Source organism: Pelobates fuscus, chromosome 4, assembly GCF_036172605.1.
Source record: "Pelobates fuscus isolate aPelFus1 chromosome 4, aPelFus1.pri, whole genome shotgun sequence".
NCBI classification, from domain to species: Eukaryota; Metazoa; Chordata; class Amphibia; order Anura; family Pelobatidae; genus Pelobates; species Pelobates fuscus.
Window position 1 is genome coordinate 235119999 of NC_086320.1, and position 17933 is coordinate 235137931.

Consider the following 17933-nt stretch of genomic DNA (forward strand, 5'->3'; position numbering starts at 1 on the left):
TATTGACGGGCATCTTGTTTCAGACTTCATACTGCATTTCTGCAGATACACTTAGCAATGGACACTGTTTTAAACACATCTTTTTAAAGCCATTTAAACCAGCCATGGACTGCAGTTTCAACATTGTGAGTCTCATCAGCATTGCACCCATTCTTGTCTGGTGGTCAAGTCTCCCTGAGAGCATATAGTTAGTTACCAAAAAGATTGTGTATCGTGTTTGGCCTCACCATAATCTTTTTGCTATATGCTCTCAGAGAGATTTCACCATCCAGACCAGAAATGGTGAAATGCTGATGAACCCCTAAAAGGTTTAAAAATGCAGTGCATGGCTGGTTTCTGGTCACCGATCCTTTTTGATCACAGACTATGTTTTGATTTAAAAAAAGAGGAGTTTAAAATAGTAACCTTTGATAAGGGTATTTGCAGACATGAATTCTTAAACACAATGCCTATCTGTGCTCATTTAGATGTCAAGTTGGGTACTTTAGAATAATTGTGTAAACATGATTTCTTCATTGTGTTTCTATGGCCAAGGAGGACCGATCACTGTATAATTTGAGATATACCGATGATGCAGAACAGATATATATATTTGTGGTCGTTTAATATCGTGATCGTGAAATACCTTGTGATTGGAATTAAGTCGGTGTGGTGTGCAGGAACCGACGTAGGGGTAGGCCTGTAAAAAGGGGGCCTCCCGAAAGACTGTATAGGTAAGAGGGTGGGGTGAACAGTGCAAGCCTCGTCAAGGTAGGAAGGGGGGAGTAGTGTTTTTATAGGAACGCTAACAACTCCCACAAATACAGGCCTTGGGCCTTTCACATATATAAATATCTATATATATATATTGATATTCCTAATTCTTGGGTCCTCTTCCGGAGGCCTGTTACATATAATAATTTGAGAAGAAATGTGGCAGTACTGTGGTTTATATAATAAAACACTGCTAATGTCTGTTTTAATTTCCAACCTAAGCCCACTAGCATGTGATTCAAACTTTTTTGTTTTTTTGGTTTACTATTTCAGAGGCAGATTATCATGTTAAAAGAATGCCATTTAATATCACACATGACAAAAATTGATGTTAAGACTCAGTGCCATTCTGTTCTGCTTCACTGCAGAAACAACACATACCAAAGCAACACAACAAATGTCGCAGGCATGTATGAAAAGGTATTAACAGTGGAGAAGTTAGATGCAGTTGCATTGCCTAGAACTTTTGGATGAGGAAATCCATATTTTAATGCCATTTTACATTAATTATATTGAGCTTTCTTTAAAAAAAAAAAAAAAAAAAAATCAATAAATCACTTTATACAGTAGTACAAAATAAAATCAAGCATAAGCCAAGGACGTTATTCTGAATAAGGCATAATGTCCACAGAACCATGGTTTACAAGGTAATAGAGCTAAAAAAAGAGAAATATTCAAAATAAAAATCCAGCTGTTGCAAAATTAGAAGAACAAACATTTGTACGATTATTATTATTTTTATTTTTATTTTTTTGTCAACTCCTCCACTGCTAAACAATTATTTTGGTATACTTTTAAAAAAAAATATATATATATATATTCATTTTTATATTATACATGTCCTTAGTCAATAGTTATTTGATCTTAATACTGTATCCATTTATCCATAGTACATTCTTTTAGGTGAGGGAAAATGATTGCACACAGATGGAGGCAAATGTTTGGTGCATACAAAATATCACATAATAAGCATACATGCATACATACAGAAATTTAAATTTTGTATAAATTTCAATATTTCTTCAGCATACAAATAATCTCATAACATACAAGAAACGGACACAATAAACTGCACCAATGTTTATTTACAGCGCAAGGATCATTTCTAAACACCTAAAACCTGAAATGCATTGATATGCATTTGAAGTACTTAAATGTTTTTCACATTACAACAAACAAAAAGGAAAAAAACACAAATGTTCATGATGTCTGCTCTTTAAAAGTATAATAAGTATCTTTGATTAGCCAGAGTAGAGTTTAACAGCTGTAGATTGGCAGACACCAAAGAATGCTAAGTGCTTTGCAACATGGAAATTGTAAAATATGATTTAAATTAAAAGGAGCCTGTGGTAGATATTTAAAATTACACTTGTAAAAGCACCAGAAAACAAAACAGATCAAAGTATACAGTAACATTTTGAACATATATGAATATTTACACATATGTAACACAAATGTAAAGAATTTACATACATATACTTACATGCCTACAAATCATGTATGTAAATTCCAGCTCGAGAACAAAAAGGCTACATCTGCAATATGGAAATAAAACTATATATTTTCACCTTTCCTAGTATACATTTTATAAACTAATAGCTCTATTTGCATAGCTCTATTTAATAGCTCAGCCTTATCTTTATGTATATGTCACTTAATACTTTAGGATGAAATGAATTGCATAACACATTTAACTATTAAACATGAGTTGTATTGCTTTCATTATGCTATATTTTAAGCTTTCATACTTCATAGACTGAAATAAACCACCATTCAATTCTCTTCCACTGAGATGGTACTGAATATTTTACTATATAATGTATATTAATTTGTATTATTATCACTGTCTGCAAAACAATGCATAGGGAAACTATTTTTTTTTCAACTATCTTAAGAAATCACATGCCCTATCAGAGTATAACAGGTATGCCATAGGTATAAACAATTTATTCTCATGAAATATGCTGTTAACCTTATAGCTCTCGGATATAAAATATCTCAGGGAGCATGATTCACAAAGGTACCAAAACAAACATTTTTTTTTTTTTTTATATTCAAAATATAATAATGAATAGTACTGATCTTCTCATAGTGTTTCAAAAAGAAATCAGCACTCACCTGATTTTCTTCACCAAATGCGTTGGGCGAAGGCTCCTCACAAACAGCATGACTTCTCACAAGTTTTCCCTTTGCACCTGACTGATATATGAAAAAATAAAAACTCTGACAATACACCTTGATAACTTTAATGGTTGAGGAATTTACTTCAAATGTGTGGGTCTTAGAGGGGATTCCACATGTCTCTAGAAGTTACACCGATAAAACAACCAAATCCTTTTGTTTAACATATTTTGTTCATGTGATGCAATATGTTGTTTTATATTTATATTTAAGATTTAGCAAATGGCATCATAATGCAGTTGCAGTCCATGCACAGTCAGGGTGCAGTTTGTAAATGAGAAGGAGAAATAGAGATATATTAACATCTCATTTTCTCTGTATGATTCTTCTATATTGCTGCCAGGTGCAAAGACAAGACCTTATAATAATGATTGACAGGGAACTAAGGAGCAACAAAAGAGGAACCCAGTTACAGGACATAGGGACATTTTTTTTTTTCACACCACACAAACACATATTTGTTAAATATAGGGACAAGTAAATAAAATACTAAAATCATAGAGAGAAACAGATTCAGTATAAGGAAAATATTAATAAAAAATATATGTTTTTTTGTAGATTTCTATTGTTGTATCAAGAAATATATTATCATAACACACATTTCCAAACACAAGCAATATATTCCACAAGCATAATACAAACATACGGCAAAAATAATTGCACACACACAGTTTATCTAAGAGATGTATACAATGTAAACATGCATGACTGTATAGGTATCACTTTTAATTAAAATAATCTTTATAAACTGTCAGAACAAAAAGAAAATTACATATAACATACATGAACAATATACAGAAAGCTATAATTTGTATGTATATTACTACAGAAAGCAATTTAGCATATACACCAAAATGTATTTGTGATTCAAAAAACACTCTACCTTAGGTCTTTTTATCTGTTGATTCTGATTTAGAGTTCGTTTCTATAAAAGACAAAAAAAAATAATAAGAAAAAAAAATAACAATAGGTCAATATGCTGAACACTCATATGTAAAGAAAAAGTGTTTATTTATTTTGTTTTGAATGTAAGCACACAAATGCCAAGTGTTGTTTCAATCTGTTGTCTTATTACTATTGGGAACAATGCAAACAGTTGGGCAGAAAACATCATAGGTATGATTAAATTCAAGAATATCATGAAGATAAAGTGTTCCAGGAGCTAATTTAAAGTATAGGGATAAAAGGCATAAAAGCAATATAAAATAGACAGAAAGGTACGAAATGCTCCAAAATATGTCTATAAGGTAAGTAAATGATCAAATTCAAGATTAAACTTATTAAAATAATAAGCATATTATACTTTGATCAACAGATGAATATGTAATGGGCTTAAAAGGATGACATATGAAATCCTGATTGATTGATTGATTAGCTTGTACAAATGAATATCGTAGTTGAACAAAGACTGTGTTGTAAACAGGCCACCATACAAAGAAAAAGAATTTGAAACCCACATCTTGATATGCTTTTTCTTTTGATTTTACCTGGATTTCACATAGCAGCTCATCCTTTTCTGTGTCAAGGCTTTCTGTTTGATTAATGATGGACTTATCTGGGGTCGTTGGGGAGGTCTCGGGATCCTGTTCTTTCCCTGGTTCCTCCAGTGTCTTCTGGTTCAATTTATCTTGCTCAGACATTGTATCAAACAAAATTTAAATAAAAAAGTTTGGTGCCCTGGAGAAATGAAGCAAACAAATAGAAAGGTAAAACCAAGTGCATAACTCTATATGTTTAGCTGTATTAAAGTGAACATTTATAATACATAATATACATGATATATATTTTAAATTAATTGAAATAACTCTAAGAATAATTGAAGTCATATTACTTCTGTATATTCTAACAAAATAACTGGAGTAGCTCCCAAAAGCATGTAATTCTAGAATAGTATATAAAAATAGTAGGTTTTAAAATATGCATTACATTCTTATTTTATTTAAGATTAATGAAATTGGATTTACAAAATAAATCTATCTATTAATTGCATTCACTATATTCTATATGTATATATACATAATATATGTAATATATATATATATATATAATATATATGTGTGTGTGTATATAAATATATATATATATACATACATATATATATATATATATACACACACACACACACACATATATATATATATATATATATATATATATATATATATATATATATATATATATATATATATATATATATATATAAAAATATATAAAACCAAATAATCCTGCACTCTCTGCAAAGTTATAATTTATTTTAAACGAAGACCTGGGAGTGCTATCGTATTAATATATATATATATATTTATATACACACATACACACTGCATTCACAAAATATCATATCTATCTCATATACAAACATATAGACAGAGCAGCACAAAGCTCAGTTTGATTTTACATTTATCAATATAATTTTCATTGTACACCAATGAAGAAGAGCAAAGAAAAAGAAAATTAAAAAAGCCTTATATCCACAAAGCATACCCGAAGGGGGATAAACTTGATTGGAAAGTGATAATTCATTATAAGCATAAAATCTAAATTTGACATTAAAGCTTTCAGGGTCAAGATTTCCAGACGTCAAACTGACAGCTCCATTATTAAAAACATAAGCATCTTCTCAAACCCCTTGTTATTTTCTGCTCTTTTAATATCCTACAGGATGTGCCTGGCAGGTAGTGGTAATGAAGATATCTCTACTGCACAACATTACTGAATGCTCACTATGACCTGTTATACTGACACTTTGGAAATCTTTTCAAACTTAACGCCTATTAGTTTTTTCACCATTTTTTTTTTTTTCATACATTCAACATCCTACTCTTTCTTTATGTTAAAATACCAGAAGTGTTATCAAGTCCCCCACAGATCACTTGTCAGATATAACTCATGAATAATTTAGCGTTTTTTCCACCCACCCTTACTACGTGCTTAAATGAAAAACAACACCTTTAGTTAGGCACTCATTACAGGAAAGATACATATCTATTTGCAATTTGGAATGATCATTATTTTTTTTATCGTTGCTACAGAGCCAGAATTTCTTTTCGTATGGTGCTGCAGATAAGCATAAAAATCTAAATAGTTTGTTTATGTGATTTATCATATGTTATACAAATTATTTTGCATACTACATATTACAATCACCAGCACCATAGTGTAATTAAAACTACAGTCAATGGCATTTTAAGTTGACACTAGTAAACAACACTAAAATAACAATACTGAACAAAACCTATTAAAACATTATAATAACATGTTTCATAATATAAAATGTTAACGTATTTTACTTCTAGCTTATTCAAATATAAAATTGTGTTACACCATATTTTTTGAAAACATAGAGGGTTTTTTTCTCACAAAGGAAAATACAATTACACTTTCATATTTCTTCTCCCTTAAAACATGCTACAGGAAAATTCGACCTATTCCTTTCTTTTCTCTCAAAGAAGTCATGTGAAAAACATAAAAAAAAAAAAATATATATATATATATATATATATATATATTTTGGCACATGACAAATGGTAAATATGTTTTGATACATAAATAAAGGAAGATGGGTATAGCAGGAGTGCAGATATTTGAAGTATGTAGTTGGAAAACAAGTCAAGTACCTTCAAGGTAGGATTTCTGTCTTAGTTTCCAGTGGTATCCTTGCTGCTTATAAAGCTCCTCAATAGTAAAATCCACACAAATGATCAATAGCAATCTTTGTCCCATGCCCCCATTAACAGTTCAGTGTGGCATTCTGCACTCGGTTTATTCAGACAGCTTGACAGTTCAAACCTGGAAACAAAAAAAGTAAATGTAAGCGATACAAAGAAAATTGTAGATGATGTAATGAAACTATCATCAATTTGTAAACAAAATATGAAAATTATCTGAAAAAACCCCAATGACCATTTTCAAGCAAATCCCCTTTCACAGCTTGATTCAGATCCACCTGTCTCAAGCTGCCTGCTTTCGTCTAATGAAGGCTGCAGCCGGCTGTTCAAGTCATATCAGCTCCTACGCAAAGAGCTAAAATTAACAATTGCATTATGCACTGAAGATTACTCACAGCATTTTTTTCTAAATATTAGAGCACTTTTATGTAAAATAATGACTCAAATCTGCTTATGCGCTATTGCATATATCTATATGATAACATTTTGATTGAGTGGTTGATTTATTATGCTAGCATGTATTATCTGAAAAGGAGGGTCTTTCTTTTTTTACTAACAATTTCGATATCAATACAAAAGAAACACTCCAGGCATCTGGGCAACTCTGGCACATATTAAAACCCACAGTAATATAATTTACCTGGCTTAATATGCAGGCTCAAAGTTGTCTTTTGTGCAGCCAAGCGTTCACATTCAGGAAAAAAAAGGGAAAATTGCCCTTATCCCCAAAAGTTGTGGGATGAAGAATACAGTTATACTATCAACTTATCAATATATATATATATATATATATATATATATATATATATATATATATATATATATATATATATATATATATATATATATATATATATATATATATACACACACACACACACATATATATATATAGATAGATAGATAGATAGATAGATAGATAGATAGATAGATAATACTATATACTATACTATATACAAAGGGATAGGGAAGAGCAACCCATTATTGTGCTGCCATGGCCTTTGACCAGGAAAAGAAAATTATTAAATTTTCTCCTATATCTCTAGTTACCCTAGTTACCCAAAAGTTTACAGATAAGCCAAACGTGATACAAACGTGATACAACTTCTCACAGTGCTAATACCAGTAACTACTGTTCCAGACCAGAACTGGCACCATGCTGATGAGACCCATAAGGTCAATACTGCAGGTAATAGCTGGTTTCTGAACAAGATGAATTTAATGTGAATTTCAAATTTAAGGTCAAAATAGCCATACTGGAAGACTTCTCTAACTTAGCTGTTTTAGTTCAGCTACTTTGGCCTTGAATTTTAAATTTAGTTTGAATTCATCTTGAATTCTCATATTAGCAAATAGCCCTGTAATAATCATCTTATATATAAAAACAAACAAAGATAGATAACTTGGTTTAACCTTTATCATACCAAGCACTTTTTGTTGACAAACTGATTAGCATAATGTTTAATTAAACATGGAATGTATAGCTTGCTCATAAACGTAAAATAAAACTACAATTTTGAGGATAGATTTGCTGACAAATATAAAAAAAAATGTGTAAACTTATTATTTAATGGAAATATTGGTTGAATAAAAAGCTGTATAGAGCAAGTGTAGGTGTGACAAAAATAACAAAATAATAGGAAAATTATGATTTTTGAAGTTTCCTTTAGTGTTTGTTAAGGTTTTAAGGCCTCAATTGATTATTTGCGGATCAGCTTTTCAACTATTTTATTTCTTTTTCAAATTATTTAATATTTTTGGATACTATATTAAAATGTTTTAATATTTTGAAAAATATTTTTAATTGTATTTATATACTTATATCTGTTCTAAATATGTTTGTTTTTGATATTTAAATATTTTGAAAAAAATATTTTAAAAAATGTATTAAAATATTAAATTATGTGAAAAACCTACTGAATAATATTAAATTGAGACATAAATTGGTGGAATGGGTTTCTGGCAGAAAAATGCATTCCTTTACTAGCTGGTAAACTTTCCTGAAGTAAATTAACCCCTTAACGCTGTTTGGGCATGCTATGCTGTGCAACAAAATGAAGGCTTTAACAAAGCACACCCTGACAATCAGGTCCTACTTACACCTGGCATACTTACTTTCCATAGCGATCATGATCAGGGGGACTACCTGAAAACCTATATAATTTCATTCTACGTGTATATTTATGTATTATTTTTTACAAAACTATATATGATTTTATTAATGATATATTGAGGAAGCAATTCAGAAAAAATAATTTGCAAATTTGCAAGCCCTATATATGACCTTGTAACTATCCAAAACCCCATAAAACATGTACATGGGGGAAGGGGGTAATGTTGTACTTGAGAGATATCAGTGAATACAAATATAAACGTTTTAGAGCATTAAAACATATAATGGCGGTGATATCATCAGTGACATTGCAGTTTTTGGTATGAAAAATGCAAAAACAAATATGAACACTAATTGTGGCCAGGGTCTGTGACAAGTGGCTACTAAAAAGACTGGACATATCCCATTTTGGAAACCCCTGGGTTAACTACTTTTGCTTTATTGATTTATTTCTTGTACTGTTTGCAACACATAAAACTATTGCTGTGATACAGTCCCTTGAACACAAAACATGTGTGCATTTTGTATAATCATTATCTTTAACCTATATAATACATACGTATATATATATATATATATATATATATATATAATAACTTTGCAATCTTTATTTAATAATATGTGGTTTAAAACATTTATCATAGTACATATATGCATTAAAATGTGTTAATTGTTAATAAAATTGGTATTGTCACTATATGTCTTAACTAAACTCATATTGTACAGAAGGAGTTACTCAATCTCTTAAAATGGTATCATTTTAGCAGATGTGAATGACTCAATATATTTGAAGTGACAGAAGATTTGACTCAAGAATTTAAATCCAGAATTGAGAATTGGATGATGCAGTTGGGAGGAATGATTCATCATAAAGGTATGTATCTTCAGAATAACACACACACAAACACACAACAAAATTATTTATGATTTTAACCCCTTCATGGCGTTACAGCATTCTAAGCTGTCCCACATTCAATGGGCTTTAAAGCTGTTGAGGTGGCACAGAACACATAATGGCTTTGAGACCTGGAGCCTCTGGAATACTTACCTTCTCCGAGCTCCACTTCGGGAGGACAGCCTAGGCAGTCCTTCCACAGCAAATCAGGCCCCCGGGGGCCATGTGATCGCTCTCAAAGAGCAATCACATGGCAGGCACAGCTACCTGAATATCTGCCTGCATGGCAGTCCCCCTGCTGATAAAAAAGTAAAACACATAAAAAGTATTATATATGTGTATTATAAATATAATATATATCTTATATATATGTAACTTCATACTTCGTATATTTTAATATTAATATCATTACATAGATTAGTATTAAAATACACTTAGAATGAAGTTACATATATATATATATATATATAAATATATATATAAAAATATTATATCTATATACCGTATATACTCGAGTATAAGCCGGCCCGAATATAAGCCGAGGCCCCTAATTTTACCCAAAAAAACTGGGAAAACTTATTGACTTGAGTATAAGACTAGGGTGGGAAATGCAGCAGCTACTGGTAAATTTCTAAATAAAATTAGATCCTAAAAAAATATATTAATTGAATATTTATTTCTTGCGGCCGCGTGGAGCGTTGCCACGGTAACCCTGACCCCGCGGCTCTCGCAAGACTTGCAGAGGGAGCTGACCTGGGAGCTGCACGGACTGGAGGTGATAGAAGGGAGCTGACCGGAGCTGCAGGAAAGGTAAGTAACAGCTTCCTGCCAGCCCCCGGTCCTTGTCTGTATTATGGCAATGTAAGTTGCCATAATACAGACAATTGACTCGCGTATAAGACGAGCTGGGGTTTTTCAGCACAAAAAATGTGCTGAAAAACTAGTCTTATACTCTAGTATATACGGTAAGTATAATTACAATAATAAAATAAATTAAATAATTTAAAAAATTAAAAATAAATTATTTATACATCTGTAATTTTATTCTACTGTATTTTTATTATAATATATATATATAGATACATAGATAGATAGATAACAAAATACACTTAGAATGACATTCTATATCTATCTATAAATAAATATATATATTCCTCCCTCATTAGCTCATGCTCCCGCAATCCCAGGCATCTTTTTAATACATTTAACTCCCTTCTTTGCCCTGCTGTGGCCACCCCTCAAACTAACCTTATAGCAGATAGCTTTGCATGCTACTTTACCGACAAGATTGAACAGTTAAGGAAAGAATTCTCATCACCGTGCCCCTCTCTTTCTTAACCACACCTAGGTCATGCCTTTCCTACCCTTCAGACTTTCTCCCAGGCTACTGAACAAGAGGTGGCTGCGCTTTTCCTTTCTCCTGGACCCACCACTTGCTCGCTTGATCCTGTTCTGTCTCACCTTATCAGATCTCTCTCCTCTTGTCTTGTAATATATAATATTCAACTACTCTCTCTCTCTTGTGGTGTTGTCCCTGCTGGCCTTAAACATGCTACTGTAGTACCCATCTTAAAAAAACAAAAACAACACATCTCTTGACCCGTCCTACCCTTCTAACTTCCGTCCCATATCCCTGTTCCCTTTTTCCTCAAAGCTTCTGGAAAGACTTGTCTTTACCAGTCTGACTTGCTTCCTCAATTCCAACTCTCTCCTTGACCCTCTTCAGTCTGGCTTCCGCCCCTCCACTCTACTGAGACTACTATTATTAAAGTCACTAACGACCTAATCGCAGCTAAATCCAAAGGGCACTACTCTAAATTAATTCTTCTTGACCTCTCTGCTCCCTTTGACACTGTTGACCAAATTCTCCTTCTCCAAGCTCTTCAATCACAGGCTTTCTACTTCTTCCCCTTCTATTTTCTCTTTATACTGCCTCTCTTGGCAAACTTATTACTTTATTTGGATTCCAATACCACCTGTATGCTGATGACACTTAGATATACCTCTCCTCCCCGGACCTCTCCCCTGCCGTCCTGCAACATGTCACTGCTTGCCTTTCTTCCATCTCTGATTGGATGTCCTCCCACTTTTTGAAACTCAATCTCTCTAAAACTGAGCTCCTTGTCTTTGCTCCTCCTAATAATGATCCCCCTCTTTTGCTCTCCCTTCAAGTGAGTGGTACCCACATCGGTCCATAATTGCAAGCATGCTGTGTTGGTGTTATACTTGATTCTGGCCTCACATTTGAGCCTCACATCCAGTCTGTTACCAAATCCTATAGATTCCACTTTAAAAACATAGCCCGCATCCGCCCCTTTCTTACACAAGATGCTAAGTAAATTGTCCATGCTCTAGTAATCTCTCGCATGGATTTTTGTAACTCTCTTCTAATAGGTCTTTCCACAAGTTGTATTGCCCCGCTACAGTCTGTAATGAATGCTGCAGTTAGACTGATTTTCCTCTCCTGTCGCTCCTCTCACACCTCTCCCCTCTGTCAGTCCTTACATTGGATTCCTATATACAATAGGAGTCAATTCAAGGTACTAATCCACACCTAATGAAGCACTGACCCTCCTATATTTTTTCACTGATCTGCAGGTATGCCCTTACTCGGTCTCTCCACTCTGCCCATGACCTTCTCCTGCCAACTCACGCTTGCAGGACTTCTCGCAGGTGGCTCCTTTCCTTTGGAATAGCCTGCCTATGACTTAGTCTTCAATCATTTTAAAAGTGCCTAAAACCCCATCTCTTTAGGAAAGCTTATGGCCCTTCCATAGTAACCTCTACCTCACATACCCCACATACCTCTCCTAAAGGGCAGCACTCTATTTTCTCCTCCAGCTTCTGGGTAGGCATATGCAAATGAGCTCAGCAAAGAACAATATTGTTGCCTCATAATTCCACTTTATATATGGATTCCTTGGAATATATGTCTGCCAGTAACCAACCTCATGCTGATGAGTTGCATTAACAACGAAACAGCTGTCCATGAGTGGTTCGCTGGCTTTGCTCCTCTTCCTTAGTTGTGTTTCAAAGCTGTTGTATACAGCAGATATATACTCCAAGGAATCCATGTATAAAGTTGCATTATACGGCAAAAATGTGTTTCTTTGTTGAGTTAATTTGCATATGAGATTTCTGTGGGAAAAGCAAGGCGTATGGGTTGACTGGTGTGTGCAACGTATTAACTATCCACTTATTTCAGATGGAAGGGGTTTTCATTCACACTTTTTTCCCCACCACAATTCTATTGGTATGTATAGATACATACACCAAAAAAGTTATGGTGGCGAAAAATTGTGATTGAAAACCCCTTCCACCTAAAGTCTGTGGATAGTCAATACAATGTTAAACAAAAATCTGCACACAAGTCAAGCCATACGAAATAAAAAAAATTGCAGTGATGTTACTACCGCAAAGGATTATGGTTGGGCATTTGCAAATTAGTTCAACAAAGAATCAAATTTTTGCCTTATTCCATTTTAAACATGGATTCTTTTGAGTCTGTGTTTGCTGTATACAACAGCTCTGAAATACAACTTAGGAAAAGATACAAAGCTAGAGATATATTGGCTATACTTCACTGATTATGCATAACAAGGTTGAACCGATCATCTGGGGTTTCTTTATCTCTCGTGCAGAGAGAGACGACCTGTATTTCGGATCTGTTCTGCCCTTTTTGGTGGAATCAGTCTGAGATGCAAATAGCCTGGTTCTCTCTGTAATGGCACAAAATGAGCTACAACCAGCTTGAAAACTGAACAGGGACCCACCGAAGGGCAGGCTAATTGAGCTGCTGTCCGTTATCAGCACTATCTTGCGACTTGTTTTTTGCTCTCCTTAAGTTTAAAGGGTAACCCAGACGTGGACCCCTTGCTCTCTAACTGACTTAAGGGAGCACTATAGGGTCAGGAACACAAACATATATATCTGACCCAATAGTGGTAAAACCACCATCTAGTCCCCTTGTCCACCTCTTGCCTCCCTAAATATAGTATAATCGTACTTGTATTCAAGCCTGAAGCTGCTGGTTTGTTCCTGGCTGGCTCAGAATAGCAAGCTGTCTGCTGACATCATCAGAAGTGTTGTTCTGAGCTAATCACAATGCTTCCCTATAGGATTGTCTGAGACTATGAAGGAGGCAGCTCAGGGGCAGAGCACAATTCAAACACAGCCCTGGCCAATCAGCATCTTCTCATAGAGATGAATTGAATCAATGAATCTCTATGAGGAAAATTCAGTGTCTGCATGCAGAGGGAGGAGATACTGAATGCTGTTATTCAAACTAGGCAAGGCTGAGATAGGAAGCAGCTCTAGCAGCCATCTAAGGAGTGGCCAGTGAAGCTATCACTAGGCTGAAATGTAAACACTGCATTTTCTCTGAAAATACAGTGTTTACAGCAAAAAGCGTGAAGTGAATGATTCTACTCACCAGAACAAATGCAATAAGCTGTAGTTGTTCTGGTTACTATAGTGTCCCTTTAACATAAACACACTTCTCTGTGCTGTTTCTAATAAGATATTTGTCACAAAATCAAATCTTGAGTCATCAAGACTGGTGCTTATGATATTGCAATAGGTTAAGGGTAATCACATTCTTATCAGCAGGTTACACAGCCTATGCCTAACATTTTCTATTAGCTTAACTGTAAAACTGCATATTTTATGACAGGGACAATAATGCAAGGCCACAGTAGATCACATCAAGACTTCAAGACATGGAACTATGATGAAGCCAAGTCGTTCAAATTCTCTTTCATAGGAATTGACTAGGTTCCAACAGAGATATAAGGGAAGTACAGAATCAGTTCTCCACTTTCTCACCATAAGAATCAAGGCTTTTTAGGTCAGGTCAATGGCCAGTGATTTGGGACCTACTGCCAAACCTTGGATATAATTATTTTATTCTTGCAGGCATAGTAAACCAGAATTTTGATATTGTGATGTTCAGCAAGCCCTAAGGGTAAAGTTTTTTTTTTTTATAAACAAGTGCAGTGCCATTAATGGAAACCAAAAATATAGTTAATTTGATAGGCACAGGAAACTCATAAATTATTTAATGCTGTTTAAATATACCATAATATAGACCACAGTAGATGACAATCTGATTACAATCTGTTCTGCTTAAACAACTTATCTTGAAAATTATTGCTTTACTTGAGAAGCATAAGTGGTAGCTGTCAAAAAACAAACATTTTGTATTTTACAGTAGATGAGTAGACACAGAAATTCCTTTTATACTAAGTTATTAACTGACAAATGTCAGTGAAGGGAAACAAAAATCGATGATATGTCAATCTCTATGTTCTCCATTGTGAATTACTCATAAAGAGATTACAAATATTTTGTCCTCAGAGGAACTACTTAAGTGATATAACGAACAGGTGGATGAACATTGCCCAGAGCCACTCTGTTCCCAAAAGATATGTGTTAAAAGAATAATGTATGAGTGCAATGATATTAGTAATGTCCCGTGGCTTAGGTTCTAACACAAATCAATCAATCAATTTAAAAAATAGTCCTACATAGAGGCTAATTACAAGTGCAATAAACGTCAGTGATTTTAAACTGAAACTGGATTCGATGACAGACAATACAGAGGTAGTCATATATAATGTTTCTATAGAGTTCAATAGGAGCAATAATATTTCAATAACAGAACTGAAGTTGTCACAGACCATATAAAGCAGTCTGAGAATATATATTGAATTCTTATTATAAAACATGTATTTAGGGTAAAAGTTACAAAACACATGTATAAAGTAAAAAAAAAAAAGGAAGCAAAGTTATGTAATCAATGTTCCTTGCTACATCTTAAAGGAACACTCCAGGCACAATAACAACTTCATTTAAATTAAGTTGTTATGGTGCCAGGAGGCCCTTGGCGCTGACTCACCATAAGTTATTAAACTGTTCTTAAATGGTTTAACCCCAAAGTCTGTGTTACAGCGCCGAATTTCCCTGTCCTTCAATTTTCTCCTTTCAATCAGTGACTCCCCATTCATAAAACTGGCTTAAAAAAGGTACGTTTTTGGCTGACTGCTCTTAGCCAATCAGCAGCGTCACTGCCCGATTCTGCAAGAGCCTTCCAGTTTCCCGATTTTAAGAAAACGGAAGGACAAAGAAGATTTGGTGCTGTAACATAAACTTTGGGGTTAAACCATTCAAGAATGGTTTAACCCAGTCATGTCCAAATTCCGTCCCGCAGGCCAATTGCGGTCCATGTTCCGGTTTAATACAACCCTACAGGTAATTTGGCAAAATCGATCTGTTGTGGCCCCCATTGAATCCTCGAGCGCTGCTCAGGACCCCTGGGATCGTTGGATCTTTCAACACCGCAGGCCTGTGTTCTCGCGATCTCTCGGACGTCGCACAATTCGGTGCCTCACACAACCACAAAGGCAGGCAATTCATCTTAGCTGCAACATAGAAGCATCACTTCTCCTTGTGCTGTGTCTTCATCACACACAGCCACAAGGGCAGGCAATTCATCTTTGCTGCAACTGAAGAGAACCTGCATTTGCCATGCTTATTCAGGACAGGGGAAAAAAGACAAGAGTTCAGATGGGTGCAAAAGGCTAAAAGTAAAAAAGATCAAACTTTATTACATGAGGCTACAAGACACCACTTCCAGACACTATCCCTCACTTGTGACCTGCCAGCATTTAGTACGGTACATTACAGCTTAACTTCGTTTGGAAGAGATCTCTGGCAAATTCTTGTTTGGCAGTGTATTAGTGCTCGGGCAAACACACTTAGTATAATTAGGGCTTGGGTGAGCACATTAAGACCAAAACCTCTGGCACTGCACTTACATGATCCCTTCCCCTTCTGGCCAATTTCTAAAATGGCGACTGTAAATAAGAGAAGGAAAGTTGACAGTGAGGGCCGCTGCTTCCAGGACAGGTGGAAAGTGGAATATTTCTTCACTGAAATATGAAATCACTATGTTTGTCTGATATGCCAAGAAACTGTAGCTGTTTATAAGGAATTTAATGTCAAGAGACACTACCAGCCGAGATATAGCACATACGACAAGCTATGTTTGCAACATCACTATTGACAGACAACCTTTATTACCAATAATATGTAATGTACTTTACAATGTTCCTGACATATATTTCAGCTTTCTGGATTTTTTTTTCATCTTGCCTTCAGATATGAAAGGCAGAGTGATTTAAGACCTGTTTAGATTTGTCATCCATGTGACGAAATACAAAGTATGCGTTTGCAATAAACTTGGCATAAAATAATTTCATTTAATTTTAATGGTTCAAAGAATGTCAAGCAAAATGGCCGGCCTTCACGCATGTTCACTTAATCAAATCTGGCTCTCTTTGAAAAAAGTTTGGACACCTTGGTTTAACCTCTTAAGTTGAGCAGGCATCAGGGATCTCTTGGCATCATAACAACTTAATTTTAATGAAGTTGCTATGGTGCCCAAACTGGTATTTTAAGTAATTGATACAGTTGATACTCTCATTGTTTTAATACCTGTCTGTACAAATTATGTACACACAATACACAAAATACAGTAACATATGAGGGTAACTTTTAAGAAACACTAAGAAAATATGGGCAGGTACACACAACTGAGAACCGTTTGAAATGGAATATAACAAAATGTATAAATAGTGAGTGCACACCAAATTTGAAATCAAATCACACTTTATAAAAAGAACAGAGAGTGGTTAATAAACACTGTAAAAAACAGATGATATATATATATATATATATGTATATATATATAACTGTTACATTCTGTAATAAAGTAATAAAATAACTGACTGTAGCAATAGCCTATATCTGCAATAAAATATCTGTACAAATAGTAAGTGTGACGGCACGCTGGCACTCTGACCGAGTACCTCTGCCAATCGAGGCTCCTAGTGCTTGCCGAGGACTCCAAGTACTCCAACCGACACCATAATCACTGCAGATCCCACTTCCAGCGATGCAGCTGCGCCGGGGTCTCGCTGTCTTTCACCCACCCTGGACCCAAGGCCAGGATCCAGCTTCCAGTGGGTAGACCTCTCCTATATCCAGAGAACAGGAACCAGGAACAAGCTCTTACAAGAGCTTATACTCAGGGGAGTATTGTGATATAGCAATCCCCAAGAGTGTAGTTATCCCATCCCCCAAGCATGAGCCAAGGCTTCAAGAAAGGGTCAAGTTGTTCTGTTTAATTGGCACCAAAGGGCCTTATTTTATGGAGGTCTTACACATACAGGACCACCCACAGGGTTTTGCAGAACAACCAACATACAGTAAAAACACACCCATCAATAACACACAAATCCTCCCCTCTGCCTGTGGTATAATT

General features: G+C 34.6%; 1 protein-coding gene across 4 annotated transcripts in view; it reads right to left on the reverse strand.

Annotated features, from left to right (window-relative positions):
• Window positions 1-17933, reverse strand: part of ARPP21 (cAMP regulated phosphoprotein 21) — a 306084-nt gene that overhangs the window by 200361 nt on the left and 87790 nt on the right. The window contains exons 2-5 of one of the 4 annotated variants that reach the window (XM_063451958.1): window positions 6552-6723; window positions 4422-4611; window positions 3818-3859; window positions 2872-2952 (exon numbers count right to left, since the gene is read on the reverse strand). In XM_063451958.1, the coding sequence (XP_063308028.1) occupies window positions 2872-2952; window positions 3818-3859; window positions 4422-4574 (276 nt within the window). In that variant the 5' untranslated portion in view covers window positions 4575-4611; window positions 6552-6723. Of the gene's footprint in view, window positions 1-2236; window positions 2289-2871; window positions 2955-3817; window positions 3860-4421; window positions 4612-6551; window positions 6724-17933 lie in introns of those variants that run through there. The other 3 variants (XM_063451959.1, XM_063451960.1, XM_063451961.1) reach the window with 3 other exon arrangements.